The sequence below is a fragment of the Rhinopithecus bieti genome, unplaced genomic scaffold (genome assembly GCF_001698545.2).
Source record: "Rhinopithecus bieti isolate Rb0 unplaced genomic scaffold, ASM169854v2 scaffold_6945, whole genome shotgun sequence".
Classification (NCBI taxonomy): domain Eukaryota; kingdom Metazoa; phylum Chordata; class Mammalia; order Primates; family Cercopithecidae; genus Rhinopithecus; species Rhinopithecus bieti.
Window position 1 is genome coordinate 4,342,693 of NW_016805531.1, and position 23,216 is coordinate 4,365,908.

Below are 23,216 nucleotides of genomic sequence, written 5' to 3' on the forward strand. Positions count from 1 at the left end.
GGGGCCGCGGGCCCAGGGGAGCGCTGGGGGCGGCCCAGGGGGGTCCCGCCGGGGCGCCGGGGGTGCGGGAGCCGGCCCAGGAGGGGGCGGCAGCGGCGGAGTAGCCAAGTGGCTCCGGGAGCACCTGGGCTTCCGCGGGGGGGGCGGCGGCGGAGGGGGCAGCAAGCCGGCGCCCCCTGAGCCCGATTACCGCCCCCCTGCGCCCTCTCCGGCCGCGCCCCCCGCGCCGCCTCCGGACATCCTGGCCGCCTACAGGCTGCAGCGAGAGCGCGACTTCGAAGACCCTTACTCCGGGGGGTCGTCCGGCTCCGCCGCCCTCGCCACTCCTGCCGCCCCCGGCCCCACGCCGCCCCCGCGCCACGGCTCTCCCCACACCGCCTTATTCGGGTCGAGACCCCGGGGCCCCCGGCGCCCCCTGCTGATGAGCGGATCTCCGGACCCCCCGCCAGCAGCGACAGGGTGAGTGCCGCGCCGGGCCGGGATGGCGGGGAGGGGAGGCGGTCAGGGGTCTGGAGGTTGCGAGAGGGACAAAGGTGGCCTGACCCGGGCCCCTCGGTGTCTCAGCGACTGGCAGACGCGAGCCCCTGACCCCGGGGCTCCGAGCCTTCACCCACCTTTGTTCAGGTTCTCAGCCGACTAATCTGAGACGGAAGCCCCAAACTCTGCCCCTCTGCCCCATTCCCTGTAATGGCCCCAGAACTGGTGACCCTCCCCCTCCCGGGCTGGCTCTGCACTTCACAGCCCCCTCCAGCCTGATCTGTGAGCCTTTTTCTAGCGGGAATTGAGGCGCACCTCCCAACCCCCACTGGTTGATGGCCTTTCTGCCCCTCTGGAAGCAGCAGCTCACTGCCCTTTGATCTCTGACCCTTCCCCCAGGGCATAGCCAGCACAAAGCTCTTCCCTCCTGTTGCCTCTTTGCTTCCTCCTCCTCTTCCTCCTCCTATTTCTCCAGCCTAAGCATCCTTGCAGGTGCCGAAGCCCCAGAAAGGAGGTGAAGACGGGGTTTCTCCTTGCGGACACAGCGCGAACTGGCCTTTGCCCTGTGGGCTGTTGTTCTCAGGAGGCCAAGACAGGCAGCTTGCAGTTCTTGCCAAGGGGGCTTCCTGGGGTCCAGGCCCACTCCTTCCTCCTTCCCTTGTCCTGTCAGGTATGAGGATAGTCAGTGCTCAGGACCTGTTGCCCACATGGGGCTAAGCAGCTGAGCCCATTCCTCCTCTCCACCTGGCCTCCCTCTCCCCCGGGTCCATTCTGAGGGAGGCTGGAGCTTTTCCTGGGTCTGCAGGCACCAGGATAGGGAGGAGAACAGGACATCCACCATGCCTCAGGGCCCTGCCCTGGCTTGGGTCGGCCTTATTCCTCCCTGGCAGAGCGAGAGCTGAAAGCCATTCCAGGCCCGTCAGTTCTGTGATGATGACTCTGTGGGCTGCCTTGGCTCCGTTGTCCTTCTTCACTCACCCTGGGAGCTCAGTTCTGGGGCCTACCCCCCTCTCCTCAGCAGAGAACATTTTTATTTGATTGGAGTGCAGAGTTGCTTTCCGAATCTGTTGGCTCCAGGATTGAGGCTTTTTAGCTGAGAGAGCGCCGTTCCGCCAGATTTCCTGGATGAGAGGGATCTGTCAGGGCCAGAGCAGAAGCCTCAGGAATGCAAATTCTTTTTCTCCTAGTTTTTGCTATGGGACATGGCTGCCCATCCCGGGCCAGGATACTTATTCTGCAGAGGAAGGTTCAAGGGCACTTCTCCCAGGCTGTGCTTGTCTGCTTCTTGTCCCCCGCTATTGTGTGATGTGATGGAGGTGGTGATAGCGAGGCAGAGAGAGGGGTAGGCTCTGTTCTTCCCACTGACCAGTCAGTCTCCTCTTCTCTAACCACTGCCTGTTTGGCACAGGCAACATGGGCCTGAGCTGTCTTTGGCCCTTCTCCTCTCTACAGTGGCTTGGATGACCTAACAGGCTGCCCACCAAGCCATGGGCTCCTCCAGGACACGGACCATGTCTTCTTGTGTCTCCCAAGTGCCTGACACAATGCGTGACATAAAGAAGGGTGCATAAATATGTCCTGAATGGTGACTGTCCATTATCAGGGTGGCCTGAGGGTCAGGGACTCCCCTAGCCGCAGCTTCCCTTGCACATTTTCCCAGACACCCCCAAGGAAGGGCTGCACCCACACAGTTCCATGAAGAGACTCACAGCCTCTTCTTGCCAAGGGCCTCCATGCCTCAGCCTGGGTCAGCCCTGTGATCTGTATGCTTTTCAGACTTAGGGGCAAAGAGATGTCTGACTCCTTTGTCAGCTACAGGGACAGGAATGAAATCCAGCAGGCTCTCCCAGGAGCCATACAATCTGTGGTTTCTTTAATGGGTGTGATGAGAAAGACCCAGGATAACACCTGAGTTGGCCTGGGGCAGGGATGCTATCTCTATGGGCCCTGACCTGGGCCTCCCACCATTTAGAGAGAGCAGCTCCCCACCCATTTAGGAGCAGAGTTTGGGGTCTGAGTCTTCCCCTAGGAAAAGCTCAGACAAGGTGCCTGAGTCCCTTACCCTAAACCTGAGAGATGCTGCTCCTGGATGTGAGCTGTCGCGTGCCCCTGTGGCCCAGTGGAGCTGGTGTATATGTACTATGTGGCCACTTTCTCAGTGTTTTCTGTTCCTCATTCTCTCAGGCCTCCTGGCTTGCTTTGAGGTCTCCTCCTGACATGAGATGAGGCCTGGGAACAGGGATGTGCTTTGTGCTGGCCTATTCTGTCCTCTGGAACCCAGTGGCTGGGGCTGAGGGAGTCAGAACCCTCTGAGAAGGGATGGGTCATGAAATTTGATGAAATGGGTGGAGGTGTTTCTATGACAAGCCAGAGGGATTGAGCAGAAACCCAGTTAGTATGGGGGCAGGAGAGAACCAGGTCCTGGACAGTACCCTGAGAGGCCCAGGGGGCTCAGGACCATTAGCCTTCTCTCCACGTGGGGTTCTGGCTGCCAGCGCATCCTGGGACCCACTGCCGTAGTTGGCAGGGGTGCAGGGGTGGCCATCTGGGCAGGCCTAGCAGGGCAGGTGTGGGAGCAGCAGGAGCCGGGCCCTGCAACGGGCAGGCAGGGCCTTGCCATCTGGCCAGAGGAAGAGCTTCTTCATGATGCTGGGCCCTTGTCTGGCCCCCAGGCCATGCTCTGGCAGGGGGGCTAGAGAGCTGGGCCTTCCCTTGCTTTGCTCCCTTTTCTCAGACCTTCAGCAGGAAAAACCTGGTGTAATTAGGGAAGGGGATGGATATGGGAACAGGGTTCTGATTGGACGAAGCTCTGAGCTGCCTGTGACCATCTGTGCAGTGCGTCCTTTGCCTCCCTCATGCCAAGATACAAGTTTAGGGCTGGGTGGGGAGGTAACATGGACAATAAGACAGTCAGGCACCCTGGATTAAAACCAGGGCTCTTAGCTCATGGAGAGGTTCCTGGGCTTCATGAACCTCCAGAAATTGTGTGCAGATATTTCCTATTTTTCTGGGGAAAGGTATAGCTCTTAGATTCTCATAGGGGTTCACAAGCCCCAAAATATTAAGAACTTAAAAAAATAGTTGTATCTCACAGATGATATCCACAGGACTTGGATCCTCCAGGCACAGATTTGGAAAGGAGGAAACAGACAGAGGTAGGAAGAGTTAAGTGAGGGACACAGTGAGGGCATCTGAAGTTGAACAAGACATTCCTGCCCTGAGGTTAGGAGGATTGATCGGGGCCGCCAGTCAATGTAGGACCATCCCTTAGCCAGTGTTCATTAAGTGTATGTCATTAGGCGCTGAAAGGGACACAGCACCTGGAAGACCTGGTGCTTGCCTTTTTGGAGTTTGTTTGCTTGTTTGTTTTACTGTTCCTTCTTAGGACTTCCACAGAGTCTGTAGGTCCGATCTGCTTATCTTGCAGATGGAGACAGAGGGAGGAGGAGAGTCTGCAGAAGGAAGGGAAGAGAAGGGAGGAGTCCAGGTGAAGAAACTTTTGTAGACTAGTTAAATCTCTTAAACCTCACAGGCTGGCCATCTGTGCTGCCATTGCTGCTTTGAGGATGGCTGAGGCCTGCAGCTACTGGGGGATTGGATGGCAGGCCTGACCACTCCACCCAGTGCCCTCACCCCACACTGCGGCACCAACTCTGTCTGGAAGACATCTGTGCTTCTTACCTTGGCTAGTGAATGACTCAGTGACAACTCAGCTCTGGCGCTTTGCCTCTTGGGAGCTGGGAACCTGAGGACCATGGATGGGAGCTGCTGGCTAGGCTGAGCAAGCCCTGGCTGGGGCCCAGGGCTTGAAGGGGTACCTGCTGCCCACTCCATTAGCCCTCACCACAGAATCAACATATTATGTGAGAGCAAAAGTGGGGCCCAAACCCTGCATGTGGTGGGCCTGTGGGTGCCCCCAGAGCCTGGTGCCCAGCCTTAGGGCTTCACAACTTGGAGCTTATTTTGTGTCTATCACTGTGGGCCTCCTCCAGAAGGACTCAGAAATTTGGTCTTTTTGTCTTTAATAATATAGTGGCTAACATTTACTAAGCAGTTCGCTTGTGCCTGGTACCATTTTGAAGCAGCTGACATGTGTTAGACCAGTTGATCCTGAAAACAATCCTGTGAGGAAGATTCTACTACTATCCCCAGGTTACAAATGGGGAAACCAGAGCACAGGAATGCTGAGTCACACTTGCACGGTTTCTCAGCCAGCAGGTAGTAGAGTGAGCCCAATGCCTGGACCCTCAGCACCTACCGCCAGGTGCCTGGCAGAGAGGAGGTATTCACTAAGCATTTGCTAATGAACAAGAGGAAGCAGACTCTTAGGGAAGGAATGAGGGGTGTGTTCTGTACTGAGTTTACCACTTCCTGAATGCTGGAAACCACCACTTGGTCCCCAATCCTAAGGTGGCACCAGACATATCCAAGGGTCTTATGAGGGTTGGTAGGATCGACTGCATGTCTGTAATGTGTGACTGTTTTATAAACAAGGCATTGTTCTTGTAATTAGAAAAGGGAAAGACATTTGTTTTATGTCAAGGGATTTCTCAGATAAAATAGGAGAAGGACATTGCAATAAGCAGGAACAATGGGTATAAAAAGTTTGATCTTGAGGAAGGTAAGTAATGTACCATTTCCCAAACTGTAACGGGTTAATAGATTTTCAGTGACAAAGGGCTTCCATGGTTAAATATTTTTGAGAAATTACAGGATTAAACAAAATTAGACTGATTTCTTTGCTGCAGGACTCCTTAGATTTAAAGTGTATTTTAAATCTACAAATAGAGGAGAGAAGATGCTGCATTTCCCAAATGTTTGGAAAATCTGTGATAAGACACTACAAGTCAGGAAGCCAGGGTCCCTGTCTTGTCTCTGCTGCTGACAAGCTGCATACCCTGGACAAGCACCTAAACTCTGAGGCCTTAATACCTGAATATAAAAGATTATCCTCAGAGCTAACATTTGTTCAGCACTGACTCCATGCCAGCCCCTGGGCTAAGAACTTTTACGAATTAATTTTCCTCTTCCCAACCCTGATATGGGTACTATTACCATCCTTTTTCTACAGATAAAAAGACAGAGGTCTACAGATAAAAAGAGGTTTCCAGACACTCAATGTAAGCTAAAGAAACAGAGGAGAGGGGCAGTGGTAGACTTTGGGGACCTTGCAGACCAAGGCGCGCATTGTAACGCGTGCCCCTCTTGCTCCTCCTAGATCCACACCACCCTGGAGCCCCGTGGTGGGGGTCAAGCATGTGTGGCTTGGCCCAGTTGCAGAGTGGAAGAGGAACCAGATGGCGGGCCTGCTAGCTACCACAGGAGAGGCTTGAGCAGGAAGGAGATTCAAAGTATGACAGCTGCTCTGGGAGGGGCACTGCCCAGTTGGAACAGACACAATAGCAGAGTCCTGGAGGCACCCTGCCGGGTGGCAGGAAGGAGAGGGATGGGATCCTCTGGGTAGTAGATACTCTACCTACTAGTTTGGAAATCTTTCAGCGTTTCAGCAGCATTCTGGCTATATCAGAGAGTATGCCTAAATACCAGCCGTGGTTTTAGGTGTCTTCCCCAAAGGTCCTTTGCGGACAATTCCTCCCTTTGGCCTTTGTGCCAGAGTCTTTGATTTCTATTCAGATGTAGATCTGCTGAGAGCCTGATCCTGCAGCCATTAGAGGTCAAGGTGAATAGGGATCTGAAAGGTGATGTCACTCCAGAGGATGGAGTCTGGAGAGGACACCTGTTGAGCGTCCCTCAGTATACATTGAGTATCTACTGTGTGCTAGCCCTGAGATTGATGCAGGATACAGTAGTGAGCACATCAGAGTGGGGCAAAGGGACCATAAACAAAACAACAAATTAGGGTAGGTCAAAGGGGTTGGAAGCCTATAGGGGCAGCTTCCTCCACTGAGCAGTTTATCCTGGGGACCTAGAAGCCACAGGAAAGCAGGCCTGGGTTCTGCCCAGGATCTTCTGTGCCCAGGGTGGGTGCCTGTCCTGCCATCCTTCCCAACTGGCATCTCTGCTGCTGCTCCTGACTCCCAGCCCTGTGGGCGGCTCCTTTGGGCATCCCAGCCCAGGGTGTGGGGCCGGGGCTTCCTGGAGCTGGGTGTGGAGCCAGGAATGGAACAGAGGAGCCATTGAGCTGCCCGCAGAGTTGCCACCGGGGCGCCCACGGGCACTGCAGGCTAGAGCTGAGGAGGCCCACGCCAGCCTGGGAGGGGTCGCGGCTCTGGGCATGCGCCCAGGACTTGGGTAAGAAGGGTGCTGCCTGCAGGCTTGGTGAGGGAGAGGCTGGAGGGGTCTATGGAGTGGAGGGGCAGGGGTGGGGGGACTATCGGGGGCTTGGACCAGGTACTTCTGCCGGCCAAGCAGCTTCTGATGACACAGCTTCGCTTGGAAAGACTGTCCCCTCATATGACCCCACCCAATCCAGATTTATGCTTCCTCTGCTGAATGAACAAGGAAAAGTACTTCCTTTGTCCATTCTTCCTGTTTTATGTGAATGGAGTTAACACATATTTACGGAGAGCTTTCAGGAATTTGATAGTAAACATGATTCCTGCCCTCAGGAAGCTCAGAGTCTGCAGGAAGACATGGAACAAAACAAATATTTACCATGCAGTGTGATAATAGCCCAGCACAGAGACACCTAACAGGCCTGGGGGAGTATTGAAAGGCTTTCTAAAGAAATAATCTATAAGAGTTAGCTCTTGAGGAGGAAGGAGAAAGGGATCCAGGCAGAGGGAAAGCCTTTAAAGTAGAAAGAACATACAGCTTTCTGGTAACAAAGTGATCCGAGGTGAGTAGAGAGAAACTAAAGAGGAAAGTGGAAGCTTTCAAATCTCTTTAACTACAGATTTTTTCCTGAAGCACTGGAGAGCTGTCGCAAGGTTTAAGGATAATGTGTTGGTTGATTCATACACTGTTGAGCGGCTGCCACAAGAGTGTGATGCTGGCTGCTGACTGACAGAATCACTGAAGGTGGGCTGACCACAGAGCCCCCTTGGTCAAGGGGTGGGGCTGTGGGTGCCAGTTGGCCTGGGAGGAAGCAGCTTGGGCGGGTAGGGGTGAGTGGATTTATTTTCTCTTCTTCCTGGCGGAAGGAGGACTAGGGGTGAAGGCCTCCAAGGGGAGATAGGCGATGATCAAGGAGAAACATTTGTCTGGTGCCTGTTGTATGTCAGGTGCTTACTGGAGCTGGAAAGACAAAAATGACAAAGAACTCCAGGTGTGGATAGCCCGGTGGTGGTAATGGGATGATGTGAGATGGTGGTTATCCCACAAGCAAGCAGAGATGCAAGGGAGGTGGTAAAGTAGCTGAGGGCATGAATAGAACAAGGTGGGAGCTGAAGACCCCAGATGAGATGGTAGGAGCCGTTGGGAGGTGCCTCAGAGGGAATAGCGGGGTCGAAGGAACATGCAGAAGGGGTCTCCGAGGCGGAGAGTTTCCTTTCTTCATCTCTGCGTTGCTAGCGGTCACCATTCCCAGTTCCTCTAACCCAGAGCAGGCCAGTCACCCCACGGCCTCCCAGCCCAGCTGGCTCCTACAGCCCTGATCTGGCTCAGAACCAAAGCCTAGACTGAGATTTAAGGAAAGGCAAGAATGGCCTCTCCCCATGCCGCAGGCCCTGGAGCCACCTCCTGTCATCGCCTGTCAGCCCACTGGTGCAGTGCTCCGGGGGTGCTGGCAGCCTTGGGTGAACTGGGCTCAGTCTCTGCCTCAGCCAGCACCCCATCAGGAGAAGCCCAAGCCCAGTTTGGAGAAAGGTTCTATTGTCCTCAGCTGTGCCCCGCCCCGAGCACCTTGAGCGCCTCTTCGGAGTGTGTGGTTTGCAGTTCACTCTGCGTTGAATGGCAGCAGGCATAGAGGAGTGGCCGTGAGCCACTTGTGTGGGAGAAAGGGGCAGCGTGGGAAGTGAAGGGCCAAAGTGAAGCCTTTCCTGTCCCTGCCCTCTAGGAGCCACAGGGACTTCAGCACAATTTCAGGGCTGCCCCAAAGCCGGCTCCAGCATTCTCTCTCCCAGGACAGCCAAGATGCCCCCTGGTGGCAGGTTGGCAGCCTTTTGCACAAAGGGCATGGCTTCCAATTCTACTTACGTAGAATGGTCCTGGACATGTTCCCTAACTTCCCTGAGCCTCTGACTCCTTAAAATGGGGACAGTAATACCCGCATGACAGGGGTTGTGAGGATCCATCAGCAGAACTGAAAAAGTGAGTACTCACCCTTCCCTTCCTTGGTGATGAGTAGCTGTTTATTCGTTCACCACCTGGAAGTGCCCTCGTAAGCATGGACCATGCTAATCTCTGAGTTGTCTCACTGTTCTTTGGTTGCTCTTTGAACTCTTCCAACACCTTTGTAACTGTTTCTCTGAAGTAATTCCCTTTGTTGAATCACCTGGTGTAGGCTCTGGGCCTGCTTGGACCCTGACTTGAGGCAGGACCTGAGGCCCATTAGCCTCCTTCTGGCCATTTAGCCTAGGAGATGGCCTAGAGGCACAAAATTAGTGGAAAAGATGTACCACTTGGGGCTGGGCATGGTGGCTCATACCTGTAACCCCAGCACTTTGGGAGGCTGAGGCGGGCAGATCACGAGGTCAAAAGATCGAGACCATCCTGGCCAACATGGTGAAACCCCATCTCTACTAAAAATACAAAAATTAGCTGGGCTCGGTGGCACGCACCTGTAGTCACAGCTACTTGGGAGGCTGAGGCAGGAGAATGGCATGAACCCAGGAGGTGGAGGTTGCAGTGAGCCGAGATCACGCCACTGCACTCCAGCCTGGCAACAGAGTAAGACTCCATCTCAAAAAAAAAAAAAAAAAAAAGATATACCACTTGGTTGGCAGCCTAGTTGGAGAGCTCTGCAAAGGAAGAGCCAGAGCTTGTCCCCATCCAAGCTCAGAGCCTGTCCTTGAGTACCTGGGGGTTTGAATCGAAGGCAGCCTACTTGGGACTCTTGCTCCCATGGACAGAGTACCTTGGGAGAAGCAGAGTTGCCTCTCCTCTCCCTGAAGCCCACTGTCTTCACTCTCCTCCCACAGCTGGCAATCCTAGAAGACTATGCGGACCCGTTTGATGTTCAGGAGACTGGTGAAGGTTCAGCAGGAGCTTCAGGAGCCCCAGAGAAGGTCCCTGAAAATGATGGCTACATGGAGCCCTATGAAGCTCAAAAGATGATGGCCGGTGAGTGACGGGCAGGGGAGGTACTCCCTGAGGCCTGGGCTCTGCAGAACAGGCTTTGTGACTCACAAGTCTAAGGACTGATTCTTTGGTCCCTGGAAAATATGGAGAAAGTCTTTTCCAGGTCCTTGGGGAGGATGGTCACTGCCTTTCAGAGTCATTTTGGAGAAGCAGCTGTGACCTATGAGACCGGAAGTGGTACAGGAGGCCACGCAACTGAAGTTCAGATAGAAGCATTCAAGATAGGAAGGAAAAGATAGTGGCGAGGGCTGGGAGGATCATGATCCCAAAAAGAGAACCACTAGCCCTTGGGAGGGGGGATGAGTTTGAAACGAAACATCTTCATGGCAGTTGGAGAAAGATGACTGGAAATGTAGTTACAGTGGGTGTCATGAGCCTGGGCAAGTAGTCCGAAGAGTGAGGCTAGGGAGAAATGAGTAAGACCCGGTCTTGGGAACAGAAGCTGAGAGAGAGTCCAGGGGAAAGAGATCAGATCAGGGGTGATTAGAGAGGACGGGGTGGGTCTGTCCAAGCCACAGCCCTGAGGCAGGGTGAGAGGAAGTTTGTTCAGGGGCAAATGATGTTAGCGCTGGTCGTGCATGGGAACCTAGATGAGAGAGTCTGAGACGGGCAGGGCAGTGCTTCGTAGGCTGGAATGAGGTATCTGGACTTGCTTCAAAACGGGGAGTGGAGCCATAATGAATTATTGGGCAAGAGAGGAACAGGACGAAAATGCCAGCTTTATTACTGATAAAGTTGATTAGAGAACATTACTTACGTTCACCACAATGGGCTTATGTGTCATCGCAATGGGCTTCTTAATACTTCACCACAGAATTAAACTTGCCCACTCAGGCTTGGGCAACTCAGTAGGCCTAGTGGGGGAACCCTGCAAAGGAAGAGCCAGAGCTTGTCCCCATCCAAGCTCAGAGCCTGCCCTTCGGTACCTGGGGCTCGGGGTCAAAGACAGCACAGGAACAGGCCACTGACTGCATGAACCAGAATGTTCTTTCTCTTTAAGAGCAGGAGAGCGTGCATTCACTGACCGATACAATAAACTGCTCTTCCTACTTGGGAGAGGTGGTAAGGGAGGCAGAGAGTGGTCAGGAATATCCCAGGAATATTATTCCATGGAGCCCTTGGAAACACGAGCCTGCAGAATGCAGGTTCACCCTAGCAGTAACCTACACACGGAAAGATGAGGGTGAAGGTCACTGGGTATTGGCAAAGAACAGATGGGATTTGAAGAATGAAGGAGGGCCAGGTCCAAGGAGAACAGTGTAGCAGACGGAAATGGAGAAAGTGAGAAGCTTACTACCCCATTTAGGTCAGAGGGTGTGGACCCCAGGAAGCCCCCATGAAGCCCCCATGAATGCCCTGAAATTATATGTGAAAATATAGGAGCACATTTTTCTGGGGAGTAGCTCCATAGCTTTTATCGTATTTTCACTGGGGTCAGTGATCCCAATAAGGGAACTACTAGCTTTGGAGAAGGTGGTCAGTTTGAAACGATGGTATGTCAAAGCAAAAGGTCTTTATGGCAATGGACACAAATGACTGGAAATACAGATGCAGCAAGTGCCATGAGGCCAGGCATATATTTCAAGGAATTAGGATAGGGAGAAGTACATAAGACCTGGTCTTGGGGAACAGAGGCCAAGAGAGGATCTAGGGAGAGGCCAGCTGGGGGTGATCAGAAAGAAAGTATTTGCCAGGTCCTTGGTGAGGATGGTCACTGCCTTTCCAGTAGTCACTTTGGAGAAGCAGATGTGACTTGTGTGACCTGAAGTGGTACAGGAGGCCACATTAGGTCAGATATTAGCATTCAAGATAGTCAGAAAGGACAAAATAATAGTGGGGCTGGGTCAGTGATCCCAAAAAGAGAACCAATTAGCTTTAGAGAAGGTGATGTGTTGAAACCATGGAATGTCAAAGTGAGAGGTCTTTATGACGATGAATGTAACTTGTCGAAGGGAAAGTTTCAAGGCGGGGGTGGTTCACAGTGTCTGGGCAGCGTCTGTGATTGTGAAATGATATCATTTGCGGGCCAGGCGCAGTGGCTCGCGCCTGTAATCCCAGCACTTTGGGAGGCCAAGGCAGGCGGATCACCTGAGGTCAGGAGTTCAAGACCAGCCTGGCCAACATGGTTGAAACCCCATCTCTACAAAAATTAGCCAGGCATGATGGTAGGTACCTTACTCGGGAGGCTGAGATGGGAGAATCGCTTGAACCTGGGAGGCGGAGGTTGTAATGAGCCGAGATCGTGCCATGGCACTCCAGCCTCGGTGACAGAGCAAGATTCTGTCTCAAAAAAAAAAGAAAAAGATAAAAAGGAATGATATCATTTGAGACAGAAGGAAACAAATGGAACTTGGCATCAGGGAGGAAGTGGACAATGGGAGGATTGTGCCTCAGTTTCCTAAACTCATAAATTTTACCCAGCCCTCACTGACTGTCGCAGGATCCTTTTCCTGTCTTTTACTCTGGTGCCCACCTGCCCTTGCCTTCATTGGCTCCCTTGCTTTTAGAGACCCAGAAGTGTTTTGAGGGTGAGGAACCCAGGATGTGTGGTTGCTGAGCTCCCCCAAGAGCCAGGGCATCTCCTCTGAAGGAGGCCTGGCTTGTTGCTGAGAAGCATTGGAGGAGGAGGGGAGCCAGAAAGCCAAGGCTGAGCCCTCACCTCTCCCTTCCTGCCCTGCCCTGGCAGAGATCCGGGGCTCCAAGGAGACAGCAACTCAGCCCTTGCCTCTGTATGACACACCCTATGAGCCAGAGGAGGATGGGGCCACTCCGGAAGGTGAGGGGGCCCCCTGGCCGCGGGAGTCCCGCCTGCCAGAGGATGATGAAAGGCCCCCCGAGGAGTATGACCAGCCCTGGGAGTGGAAGAAGGAGCGGATTTCCAAAGCCTTTGCAGGTGAGTCCTGTTGGAGAGGGCAGGTCAGCTGGGGCCTCTGAGCAGCTTTCCAGGCTCGAGAATGGAAGGAGTGGACCCTAGGAGCCCAGGGAGGCCCAGGATCAGGACTCTAGGGAAATGCAGTTGAATTCTGTACTGCAGGGGGTGGGGTTGGCAATGTGGACACAGCGCTGTGTTTAGGGTCAAGGAATGGGTACAGGAGAAGGATGAAGGTATTGCCCTGCATCACCACCCCTTGGAAGCTAAGAGGCTTGGACTACTTCTATGTTTTGGGGACTGGGTATATTTAAAAATAAATTCCAAAACAAACTTATGAAACTCGTGACATATGTTAAAATACTTACATTTAACAAAAGAAGGCACTTACTTCAAACAACGAAGACAGCTATGGATGTAACCTGAATTCTAGGGCTCTGCCTCCCAGTGGTACGCCCTGGCAGACCAGGGGCGTCTGGCCCCAGGGAGATTTCTGAGGAGCAGAGTGAGGCTATGATTGCCGGATGAAGATCAGGTTTCTTCTGTTCCAGCCACACCACTGTCCATCCCAAGTCCAAGTCCACCATGGAAAAGTTCATGTTAGCGGTCTGAGGTGGGTGGAGCAAGAGCCCGGAGTAGGGAGTGGGCTTTTGCTCCTGGGTCCTTGATTCAGGGAGAACATAAAGGGCTCAAATAGCATTCGACTTCACTCCTGCCCGCATATGCCCCTCTGCCCTGCCTGGGCAAGGGGCTCATCCTGGAGCTGGACCCAGCCCTCCTCTGCCCTCCCCACCCTGACAGCCAGACTGGAAAACCACAGGATTCTAATATTCTTCCTGTAAAGCACACACCATTGAGGATGGGCCGTTTATCTCCAGAAGTCTCCTTGGAGAATCAATACTGTTTGGATTGCTTAATGGGAAAATCTATGCTCGTCATTAGGAAACCTCGTTAGCAGTCCAGCAGCCGCCAGTGGCATCACTCTTCTCAAGATGGGGGGTGGGGATTACATTTCAATAAAACATCTGCCCCCAAGTCTGAGTAATCCTGACAACCTGAGGCGAGACTGGCTCTTTCTTGCTGCCTGCGAGTTCCCAGGCTGTGGGGAAAAGGAGAAAGGGAGGCAAGGCTGTGGGCGCCAGGAGGCTATGGGAACCCGGATGTGGTGCTGGGAGGGGCTGGTCACTCCTAGTCCTGCATTTCCTTTGTTCCTGGTATCTTTGGGCCCTGGAGGCTTGTAAGAGGTCAAATGAAGGGGACCCACGAGCTGGCAGAGCAAGACCCTGCATCCTGCTGCTTGCCACCCGAGCTTCCCACCCTCTGACCAGGCCAGCCTGGTGTGGTCAGCGTTGGCTCCGCCCAGCCCTTGAGTCCTTCCCCAAAAGCTGACCTGCCTCTGCCTCTGCCCCTCCCCCTCCTCCTTTCTAGGCTGTCCTGTGTCCTGGCTCTGGGTTTTGGTGTCTCAACCTTTACCTCTTTCTGTCTCTGTCACTGTCTGTCTCTCTTCTCACTTCTGCTGCTGGCTCCAGTTGACATTAAGGTCATCAAAGACCTACCTTGGCCTCCACCTGTGGGACAGCTGGACAGCAGCCCCTCCCTGCCTGATGGGGACAGGGACATCTCCGGTCCAGCCTCACCCCTCCCTGAGCCCAGCCTGGAGGACAGCAGCGGTGGGTCCTGGGGGGCTTCTGGCCAGGGTGACATGTCCTCACCCCTCCAGGCCCTGCGGGTTGGGTTGGAGGAATTGAGAGGTGGGGCAGGGTTTGGAGACCCCAGGAAGAATCTCATTTGGGAATAAGAAGAGACAAAATGCACATTCCTCCCTTCCCGATAGCCGTGGGATGGTGTCTCCTACAGGGAGGCCCCTTTCTAATGTGTTCCTCACCATGCTACAAAAATCCACCATTTAAAATTCACTTTGGGGAGAGCTTTGCTTGACCAGATCCTTCAGCAATGCAAATACTCCTGAGATGGGGGTGGGACAAGCACAGGAAGTGTGGAACTCCTTGGCACAAAGGAGCAGATCTGACCCTTGCATCTGGTGACTGAAAGACAATAAGGGCTTCAAAGGGCTACAAGGAGAGAGAAAGAACCCAAATGAGGAGAAAGAACGCACTTGATTCTTCCTCTATGTTCAGTTCTGTCCAGAGTGGGCACCCAAGGGTGTGTGTGCAGAGGCATGAGCATCTGGTTGTACATTTGTGCCTGAATATTGTATTTTAAAATATGGGATGAAGGAAGGTATCTATCCATACGTGCATGTGTGCATGTGTGCCCGTGTGCCTGTGGCCAGGGGACCCACGGGGGCTCAGCCTTTCCTTATGTAGGCTCAGCTATGAGGCTGCCCTGGTCTGGGAGGGCAGAGGTGCCGCCTCTGGGCCTCTGTGGGTTGGGGAAGGGAGCCAGTGGGCAGCAACGTTGGGGGTGGGGGAGGGGCGAGCCGACTGGCGGCTTTGGGCGGGATTAGCCTGTCAGGATGGCACCAAGGGGAATCGGATAATTGTTCTCAGATCAATAAGTCATTTCTACAGAATGGCTTGGCAGGGTGATTTGGAGAACGGTAATGAACTCTGAGGAGGAGAAAGAAACAATATTATCAGCGCTGAAGCCACCCTGAGAGGATGGACTAGGGGAAGGCAGTCAGCTGCTCTGGAGGGAGAAGCGTGCATGGTTTCTCGGGTTGCTCCTCTGCCCTCTCCTCCCACAGTGTGGGGACTGCGAGGCCTTGTGGCACAGAAGGCTGGGCCCACCCCCACCAGGCGATGGATCCAAGATTATGTCCCCAGAGCCAGTCAGGCCCTTGAGCATGGGCTGCCCTCCTAGAACATTCCTTTGATCCTTTCTGGGGCTGGAAGAAGTAGGGATTGGGCACTGGCTATTCAGTAGTCACCTCTGAGGACCTCTAGGGTCCTTAGAGTCCATGACTGATATGTTCCCCACAGCCCAGTTTGAAGGATCGGAGAAGAGCTGCCTGTCACCTGGCCGGGAGGAGAAGGGGCGGCTACCTCCCCGACTCTCTGCAGGGAACCCCAAGTCAGCCAAGCCCCTAAGCGTGGAGCCCAGCAGCCCCCTGGGGGAGTGGACAGATCCAGCACTGCCTCTGGAAAACCAGGTGTGAGTGTCTGTGTCCAGCTGGGGACTCCCTCTCCGCTCCTCCCCTCCTGGCACTGGCTTCCCTACAGGGGACACCCACAACGGGTGGGCCTGGACGGCGAGGGACCCAGCAGAGATGCCCCCCCTTCCTCTCTCTCATCCTTAGCTGGTATCATGGGGCCATCAGCCGAACCGACGCCGAGAACCTGCTCCGGCTGTGCAAAGAGGCCAGCTACCTGGTACGCAACAGTGAGACCAGCAAGAATGACTTCTCCCTGTCCCTCAAGTGAGTGGGGACGGTTGTGGGTGCAGGGACAGCCAGCAGGGTGGAAGGGGACTCCAGTATTCCCCTTATGCCTGCCAAGCTGGGGAGGTCCCCATCCCCCATGAATAATCCCTAGGCACTGGGGGTCCTGAGATGTCTGAGACTCAGCCCCTGCTCTCAGGGAGCTCAGAGTCCATTGGGAGAAACAGTTGATCCACAGCATGCAGCTTAGAAGGGTTCTGTTCTAGCTGTGTGGCCTGGGCCCCCTTAACCTCTCTAGGCCTCAGTTTCCTTATTCATGAAATGGATGGGGGAGGATATAGGGAAGGATTAGGTGAAATAATGCATGAGAAGTGCTTAGCATAGTGCTAAGGGCTCAATAAATCATCACTGTCATTATTAATGGAAGCCCAAGATGTTCTAGAAGCATAGGCAAGGAGATAGGAGCTTTGCCTGAGGGAGTCTATAGGGTGGCGAGAGGGCGGGAGGGGGGGGCTGGGTGCTAGAAGGAGGACAGGGTAGTGGATACAAAGTTATTCCTGTTTACTCTGAGGAAGAGTGTGTGTGTCTGTGTGTGTGTTTGAGGACGGGGGTGTGTCTGAGCTTTTGGATCCTGGAAGAGGTAGGGGAGGCAAGGCCCTCCCTTCCCATCAGGCTTTCCTCCCAGGAGCAGTAGATCAGCCTCCCAGACTCCCTGGTGGCATGGCCAGCCCTGCCCTGGGGGCAACCAGGAGTTCTGCCTAGTAGACCCCGTACCCCATGTTAGGAAGCCAGTGGGGTGGTATGTTCATTTGCCTCCCACCATCACTAGTAGGACACCTGCACCACTTTCTAGCACATTCTCTGGGACCATCAGAGTACAGGTATACCCTCCCATTCAAACAAATCCAATCTATGGAAACTTCGGGCTACTAAACCAGTCATATCTGGGGGATAATAATTCAACTTCACTAAAAGATAATAGAAAAAGTGGTGGGCGTGTTGGCTTACACCTGTAATCCCAGCACTTTGGAAGGCTGAGACTGGTGGATCACCTGAGGTCAGGAGTTCGAGACCAACCTGACCAACATGGTGAAACCCGGTCTCTACTAAAAATACAAAAATTAGCTGGGTGTGGTGGTGCGCACCTGTAATCCCAGCTACTCAGGAGGCTGAGTCAGGAGAATCACTTGAACCCAGGAGGCAGAGGTTGCAGTGAGCCAATATCGTGCCATTGCACTCCAGCCCAGGCCAACAACAGCAAGAATCTGTCTAAAAAAAAAAAAAAAAAAAAAAAAAATAGAAAAAGTGCCGGACTATAGTCAGGTAACCTGAGTTCTATTCTTGGATTTGATAAACTAGCTATGTGATCCTAGGGAAATCACTTAATATCTCCAAGCCTCGGTTTCTACCTTTGCCAAATGAATTGATAATAGTGCTTTTTTTTTCCCACCTGTCATATTCTAGGAGTCTTTGAATTATAAAATCAAAGAAGCATTTCCCAGAAAAGTTTTGTCAAAATGTGATGTATATAACCTCAGAAATGTGTATTGCCTTAAAAATTATAGTTAAAGTTCATGGAGCACACCAAGCAACCTATATGCCATTTCTAAACCAACTACTCCCCTGCAAGATAGATCTCTTTTTTATAGACAGAAAATAAATTCATAGAGGCTTGTTACTTGCCCAAGGCCACCAGGTAATAAAGTCCCCAAACCAGGATTTGAACCCAGCTCTGTCTGACTCCACAAACCATGGTATTCCAGGGCTCCACCAGTGCCATATTATTGTTTGGTACAGGCTAAGGTAAGGGGAGATGCCAGGGGTCTGGCTCCCAGAGTGGAGCCCTGCCAGCCTGCCTTAGCCTGGGAGGTAAAATGGCAAGGCAGGCCTGGAGACCTGCTCCCGCCCTGGCTGACCTGGCTCCGTATCTGTCTGCCAGAGCCTCGTTTACATATAAATGGCTTCTCTGAAATATGATTATGGTTTCTCTTCTCTCCCTAATGGAAGGGCTTTCACTGTTAATTAAACAACTTCCTCAAAAAGGCTTGCCAGCCTGGTCCTGCAGCCCAGCTGGTCCTAACCCCAGGACCCTGAGGGTCTGGCAGGGGCTTTGCTGTGTCCTAATGGACCCTTGGGACTTTGTCCCAGGAGGCGGGAAAGCACAGCCATCCCCTCTGCAAGAGGTTGGTTATCCAGATGGCTGCTGAGCTCTCTGGCCACTTGTCCTTCTTAGGCAGATCTCTTTCGAGAAGATAACAATGTGCAGCTTTTAGGAGAGACAATTCCCCAGGTGGACTAAGGGGGAAGCGGTCAGCCCCAAACTGAGAAGAGGTGAAGGAAAGCAGGGCCCATGCTGCTGCCCACAGCCTTGGGCCTGACAGGGGACACTGCCCCCCATCTCCACCACCCACAGGGGCCGTTTGCCGCAGGCCCTTGGCTCCTTTTCCTAAGGGCCTGAGCTGTCAGCCCCAGTTATCTCCGACCTACAGATGGTCCCTGCCACCCTGCACCCTGACACGCTCAGCCCTGGGGCCCCAGGCCTTTTCCCAGAAGTCTGCTAGGCTCCTGAGGACTCCATGCCTGGGGAGGCAGAGGGATGGAGTTTGGGGCCTCCTTTTCTCCTCCCATCTGTCACCTCCCTTCAGCCTCCCCACTTTGATTTCTCACTTGTGGGCCTGGTGAAATGGGTCTTTGTACCCAGACAGGGGAGGCGAGTGATGAGGATTGCCAGCCTCACCTCTCTGGGGGGTGGACCTCAGGATGGAGGCAGCCCCCTCACTGGTTCTGCTTTCCACACTAATCTCTAAGCCCTGTCCTTGTCCCCAGGTAGGCTGTGGCCAGCAGTATATAACACTAAGGCTTCAGGGCTCCCCAAAACATTCCTTACCCCTTGCCTGTGCTTGGGTTTCAGACCTGAGGCCTGACAGACCAAGCTGTGGTGGTTTAGACAAATGTACTTGGGTGCTCCCGTGCCCTCTCATGGGCCGAGGGTCCCTGGACATTTAGGAGCTAGCCAGAACTCTGAGCAGTGGGGTCCTTGTCTTGAGGGTAGAGCCAGGCACTGATGCTGATTTCCTGGTTGTGGCAGGGAGATGGGAGAGGCAGGAGCATGTCCCTGAGCAAGGGAATGAAGTCATTGTAGGCCGAAGGGCCAGATAAATGAGCTAGGGGCTTGGTCGAAGACCCAGAGAGCAAGAGAGTGAAGGGATATCCCCAGGAGGAGGCAGCTGAGCACTCCCAGATTTTGGGGGGTCTTCCAGATCAGCTTCTCCCTTCCCCCTAGTCTTTAGAAGGGAGAGCCCCAACCAAGACTAGCTTGATTGTCACATCTGTCCACCCTCCTGCCAAGGGTGTATGTGGTTCCACATGAGTCACCAGGAGCCCCTCACAGGTGTCCTACCATACAGCTCACGAAAGGTGAGGTTAAACTGGCCCTGGCCACAGAGGCTGGAGGGCCAGGGTGTCTGGACCCCAGGGTTGGCCAGCAGGGGTCGGGGGTGGTGTTGGTCACTCAGTTTCCACCTGCACACGCCCTATATACTCCCTGTACACACATTCTTGGCACACCCAGTGGCCTCACCACAAAGCCAATGCCCAGTGCTACCTACTTACACCACCACCACCCCTGCTTTCTGGACTGACCTCCATCTCCCCTAATCACCTCTCATTCTCAGCTGGCTTTGGAACCACCACATTTGCTGTAGGGTTGGGGAGGGTTACTGGATGGGGGGCTGAGGAGAGCCCCCACTCATCACAGTCTCCTCTCCTCTTCCCAGGAGCAGCCAGGGATTCATGCACATGAAGCTGTCCCGGACCAAGGAACACAAATATGTGCTGGGCCAGAACAGCCCGCCCTTCAGCAGCGTCCCTGAAATTGTACACCACTATGCCAGCCGCAAGCTACCCATTAAGGGGGCCGAACACATGTCCCTGCTCTACCCTGTGGCCATCCGGACTCTTTAGATGTGAAGCCAGGGCACTGTGATAGACCTGTACCCAGCCCTGTGCCCATCACCTGGCTGAGGGCTGTGGCGCTTGCCAGGGACATGATCTTTCAAACCTTTCTTCTCTGGGTATCGAGCAGAAGCTGGAGATTCCTTAATTTATTCTAAAGGGAAAGGGCTCCTGGGGCCTTGGAGTAAGGGGTTGGCTGGAGCTGGGGATAGAGGAAACCCTGGAGAGAAAGGATAGCCCCTGGAGGAAGGGGGTTCTAGCGCTGCTGGGGTCATAGGGAGTTTCAGATTGGCAGCTCCGGCTCCTTTCCGACCTTAGGGCAGAGGTGGCGACCTCCACCACCACCATGTTCTCCCCACTGGCTCCCTGCGAGGTGGAGCAGAATTCGGCCCCATGGGGCGCCTGACCATCTCTCTGCCTCCGTCCCCAACTTCCACCCCAGACCGTTGGAGGGCTCCTCCCAGAGCCTGGTGAGGTTTGGGGAAGGCAGGCCCCTGGGAAGCAGCCGGCTTTGGGGGGTGGGGAGACAAGGGGAGGGGCTCGGGCAGAGGGAACTGTGCAGTCCCCAGGCCGCCCCGGCTCCGGGCCAGAGGCAATAAATAAACCCGATCCTGCCGGGCACAGCCGCGCCCGCGCCTCCGGCGCCGTCCCCGGGCTGACGGGGGAGGGAGCGGAGAAGCGAGCGCAGATTCTGCTTATAAATCAGCTCTGGAGCAGACACAGCCCGGCTGTGAAAAGCACTTTCGAAGCATCAAGTTCCTTTCTTTGACGAGATGTCAAAACATCGCCGCCGCCTACGCCCCGGCTGGGGGCACCCAAGGCCAGCTGGCCGCGCGGCGCCCCCTCCCCGCTGCACAAGGCTTCTTCGGAGCGCGTCCAATTTCCTGCCAACGGCCATTTGTCTGGGAGAAGGGGAGGCGCGGAGAGACAAAGAAGCAGCGCGCCAGGCTGGGGAGCGGGGCGGCCTGCCACGCGGAAGCCGCGCGCCGGCGGAGGCGGGAAAGCTAGCGGGGCGGGCCGCGGGGGCCGCGCTCGTCTCCTTGGCCAAGGAACTGAGGGCTTGCCGCGCCTCACTCGCCCCCCTGACGGAAGGGTTTGTCCCGGACAGACCCGCGGACGGGGCCGGCCTGCGAGCCCCTAACCACTGGCCCGCAGCCTAGACTGCACCCCGGCCGGCGCCCACCGTGGGAACCCGCCCAGGCCTGGGGGCCGGCCGGGGAAGGCCTACTGGGCCGCCAGGCGGAGCGGCTCTCAGGCCCGCCCCATCCCGCGGGCAGGCTGGTCAGGACCCCTCGACGTGCTGGGCAGGCACCTTCCGGGGACCGCTGCGCCAAAGGGCCGTCCGAGGGCCTCTTCCAGAACCTAAACATGCAACCTCCGAAGTGTGCTGTGAATCACAGTACTTGAAAGTTTCTAAGCCAGTGGCTATTTTCTCGAAATTGAGGATATGTGGTATGTAGGCGTTTAAATTGGGCACTCTCTTGCCGGGCGCGGTGGCTCAGGCCTGTAATCCCAGCACTTTGGGAGTCCGAGGTTGGTGGATCACCTTAGGTCGGGAGTTCGAGGCCAGCCTGACCAACATGGAGAAACCCAGTCTCTGCTAAAAATACAAAATTATCCGGACCTGGTGGTGCATGCCTGTAATCCCAGCTACTCGGGAGGCTGAGGCAGGAGAATTGTTTTAACTCAGGAGGCAGAGGTTGCGGTGAGCCGAGATCATGCCATTGCATTCCAGCCTGGACAACAAGAGCAAAACTCTGTCTCAAAAAAAAAAAAAAAAAAAAAATCCCTCAGAGGGTTGTCCTGTCTTTAAGTCAACTTGGAGAGCATCCAGCCATTTTGCAGATGAGAAAACAGGCCAGAGAGGTTGGGTGATGTGTTCATTTGTCTCCTTGCCGTCGTCTCACTGGCTGGAAGAGCCATGTAGGCACAGGTGCCCAATTCTCCCTATGCTCAGAGAAGGGCTGGGAGTGACTGAGGTCCTGGAAAAAGCCAGGTGGCTCTGGCTCCCTATAGGCTCCAGCTGAGTCTGCCCCTCCTGCGTTCTCTTCCCCAGCCCACCTCCTTCAGAAGCTTCCACATCCTCTTTGCCCCTTCTGAGCAGGCTCACCAGGCCTCACACTAGTGGCTGACAGACCCTCTGTCAGGAAGGGCACCCCTGGGCTGGTGAAGGGATCTCTAGCTGGGGCGCTTTACCTTGGGCCAACTCCTTTACTCAGGACACTGGCCAGCTTGAGAGATGTCTGGGTCAGCCTGGTGAGCTGGCTGGGTGAGTGGCTTCCTCTCCCCATGCCCCATCTGGTTCTAGGGCAGAATAAAGAAACCCTGAACACAGAAAAGTGATTTATTTGTAAGGGAGACTACTGGAGCAGGGAGAAGAGGGCTGAGGAGCATTGCATACATAGGTATTGGGCCAGGGTCTGATGAAAGAACGTGCTTAAAACCTTGGGTGAAATCAGTTGTGGTGTTAGACTGTGGTGCTGAGTGGGTTTCTGTAAATGGCTTGCCATGGATCCAGCCTCTACCTCTTGCAAGGCAATTGCCAGCCCTTCTGACAGTGGGGAGCCCAGAAGAGGAGGAGGTCTGGGAGTAGGGAGGGTTCTAAGATGCCAGCATCCATGCTCCCAATGCATCCTTACACTCGCCACCCCAACACACATACAGACCTGCATACACACGGTACTTGTCAGATCAGTTTGTCTTTTGAGATTTGTTTTGTTTCTGAAGTCTGGAAACAGAGGTTTTACTTTGCCCCAAACCAGTAGCTCCCCTACTTCTCACTCTAGACCCTAGACACTGCCCCCCCTCCCCCACCATTTCTCCAGGCTGAGACACATCCTGGGCCTGGAGGTCCCTGAGCCCACACCTGGTGACTGACCATGGCCACCTGGAACAAGGTTGGGAGGTGAGAAATGAGAGAAGGCTGAGGCAGCCAGAAATAGGAAGAACAGAGGTGAGCTGTGGGCCCAAACCTCTGCTCAACTGGGCAGTGGGCAGAACCCCTGGGCAGGGGCCTAGAAGTTCTCATAATGGTGGGAGAAGTGAGTCCGGTCCTGCCTGTTGATGAGCTGACAGGCCTTTTCCACATTCTTGGTCATGCCAGGGGGGCCACAGCTAAACACCCCGATCTTCCGGACCTATTGCAGGAGGAATAAGTGAAGGCTAGCTCGTTGCTCAGAGGCAGAGGTAGCTCAGTGTTCAGAGGCAGAAATAACTCAATGTTCAGAGGAAGGGGTAACTCCCCAGTTCAAGACCAACCTGGGCAACATATCAAGATCCCTGTCTCTAATTCTTTTTTAATTAGCCGGGCATAGTGGTATACTCCTGTAGTCCCAGCTACTTGGGAGGCTGAGGCGGGAGGATTGCTTGCACCAA

General features: G+C 54.3%; 2 protein-coding genes across 5 annotated transcripts in view; one reads left to right on the forward strand and one right to left on the reverse strand.

The window, feature by feature from the left end:
* LOC108530130 (SH2 domain-containing adapter protein F) lies at positions 1-20,581 on the forward strand. Of its 2 annotated transcripts, XM_017872832.1 has the most exons (7): positions 5,721-5,828; positions 9,519-9,660; positions 12,365-12,571; positions 14,077-14,217; positions 15,490-15,661; positions 15,807-15,926; positions 19,664-20,462. In XM_017872832.1, exons 2-7 carry the CDS (start codon positions 9,627-9,629, stop codon positions 19,848-19,850), a joined length of 861 nt encoding a protein of 286 aa, XP_017728321.1. In that variant the 5' UTR covers positions 5,721-5,828; positions 9,519-9,626; the 3' UTR covers positions 19,851-20,462. The 2 variants fall into 2 exon arrangements, with proteins under 2 accessions (XP_017728323.1, XP_017728321.1); XM_017872834.1 differs by lacking the exons at positions 5,721-5,828; positions 14,077-14,217 and adding an exon at positions 1-459 and having other exon boundaries at positions 19,664-20,581.
* Positions 20,582-22,167: 1,586 nt separating this feature from the next.
* DUOX1 (dual oxidase 1) overlaps positions 22,168-23,216 on the reverse strand; it is a 39,271-nt gene continuing 38,222 nt past the window's right edge. For all 3 annotated transcript variants that reach the window (XM_017872839.1, XM_017872840.1, XM_017872837.1), the window contains one exon: positions 22,168-22,978. In XM_017872839.1, the coding sequence (XP_017728328.1) occupies positions 22,856-22,978 (123 nt within the window). In that variant the 3' untranslated portion in view covers positions 22,168-22,855. The remainder of the gene's footprint in view (positions 22,979-23,216) is intronic.

What these genes read in the sequence shown, in the direction of transcription:
- LOC108530130 (XM_017872832.1), top strand. Translation starts at nt 9,627, where the DNA reads ATGGAGCCCTATGAAGCTCAAAAGATGATGGCCG. An exon ending in GATTTCCAAAGCCTTTGCAG is followed by an intron (nt 12,572 to 14,076) that starts GTGAGTCCTGTT and finishes TGCTGGCTCCAG; the next exon opens with TTGACATTAAGGTCATCAAA. An exon ending in CAGCCTGGAGGACAGCAGCG is followed by an intron (nt 14,218 to 15,489) that starts GTGGGTCCTGGG and finishes TGTTCCCCACAG; the next exon opens with CCCAGTTTGAAGGATCGGAG.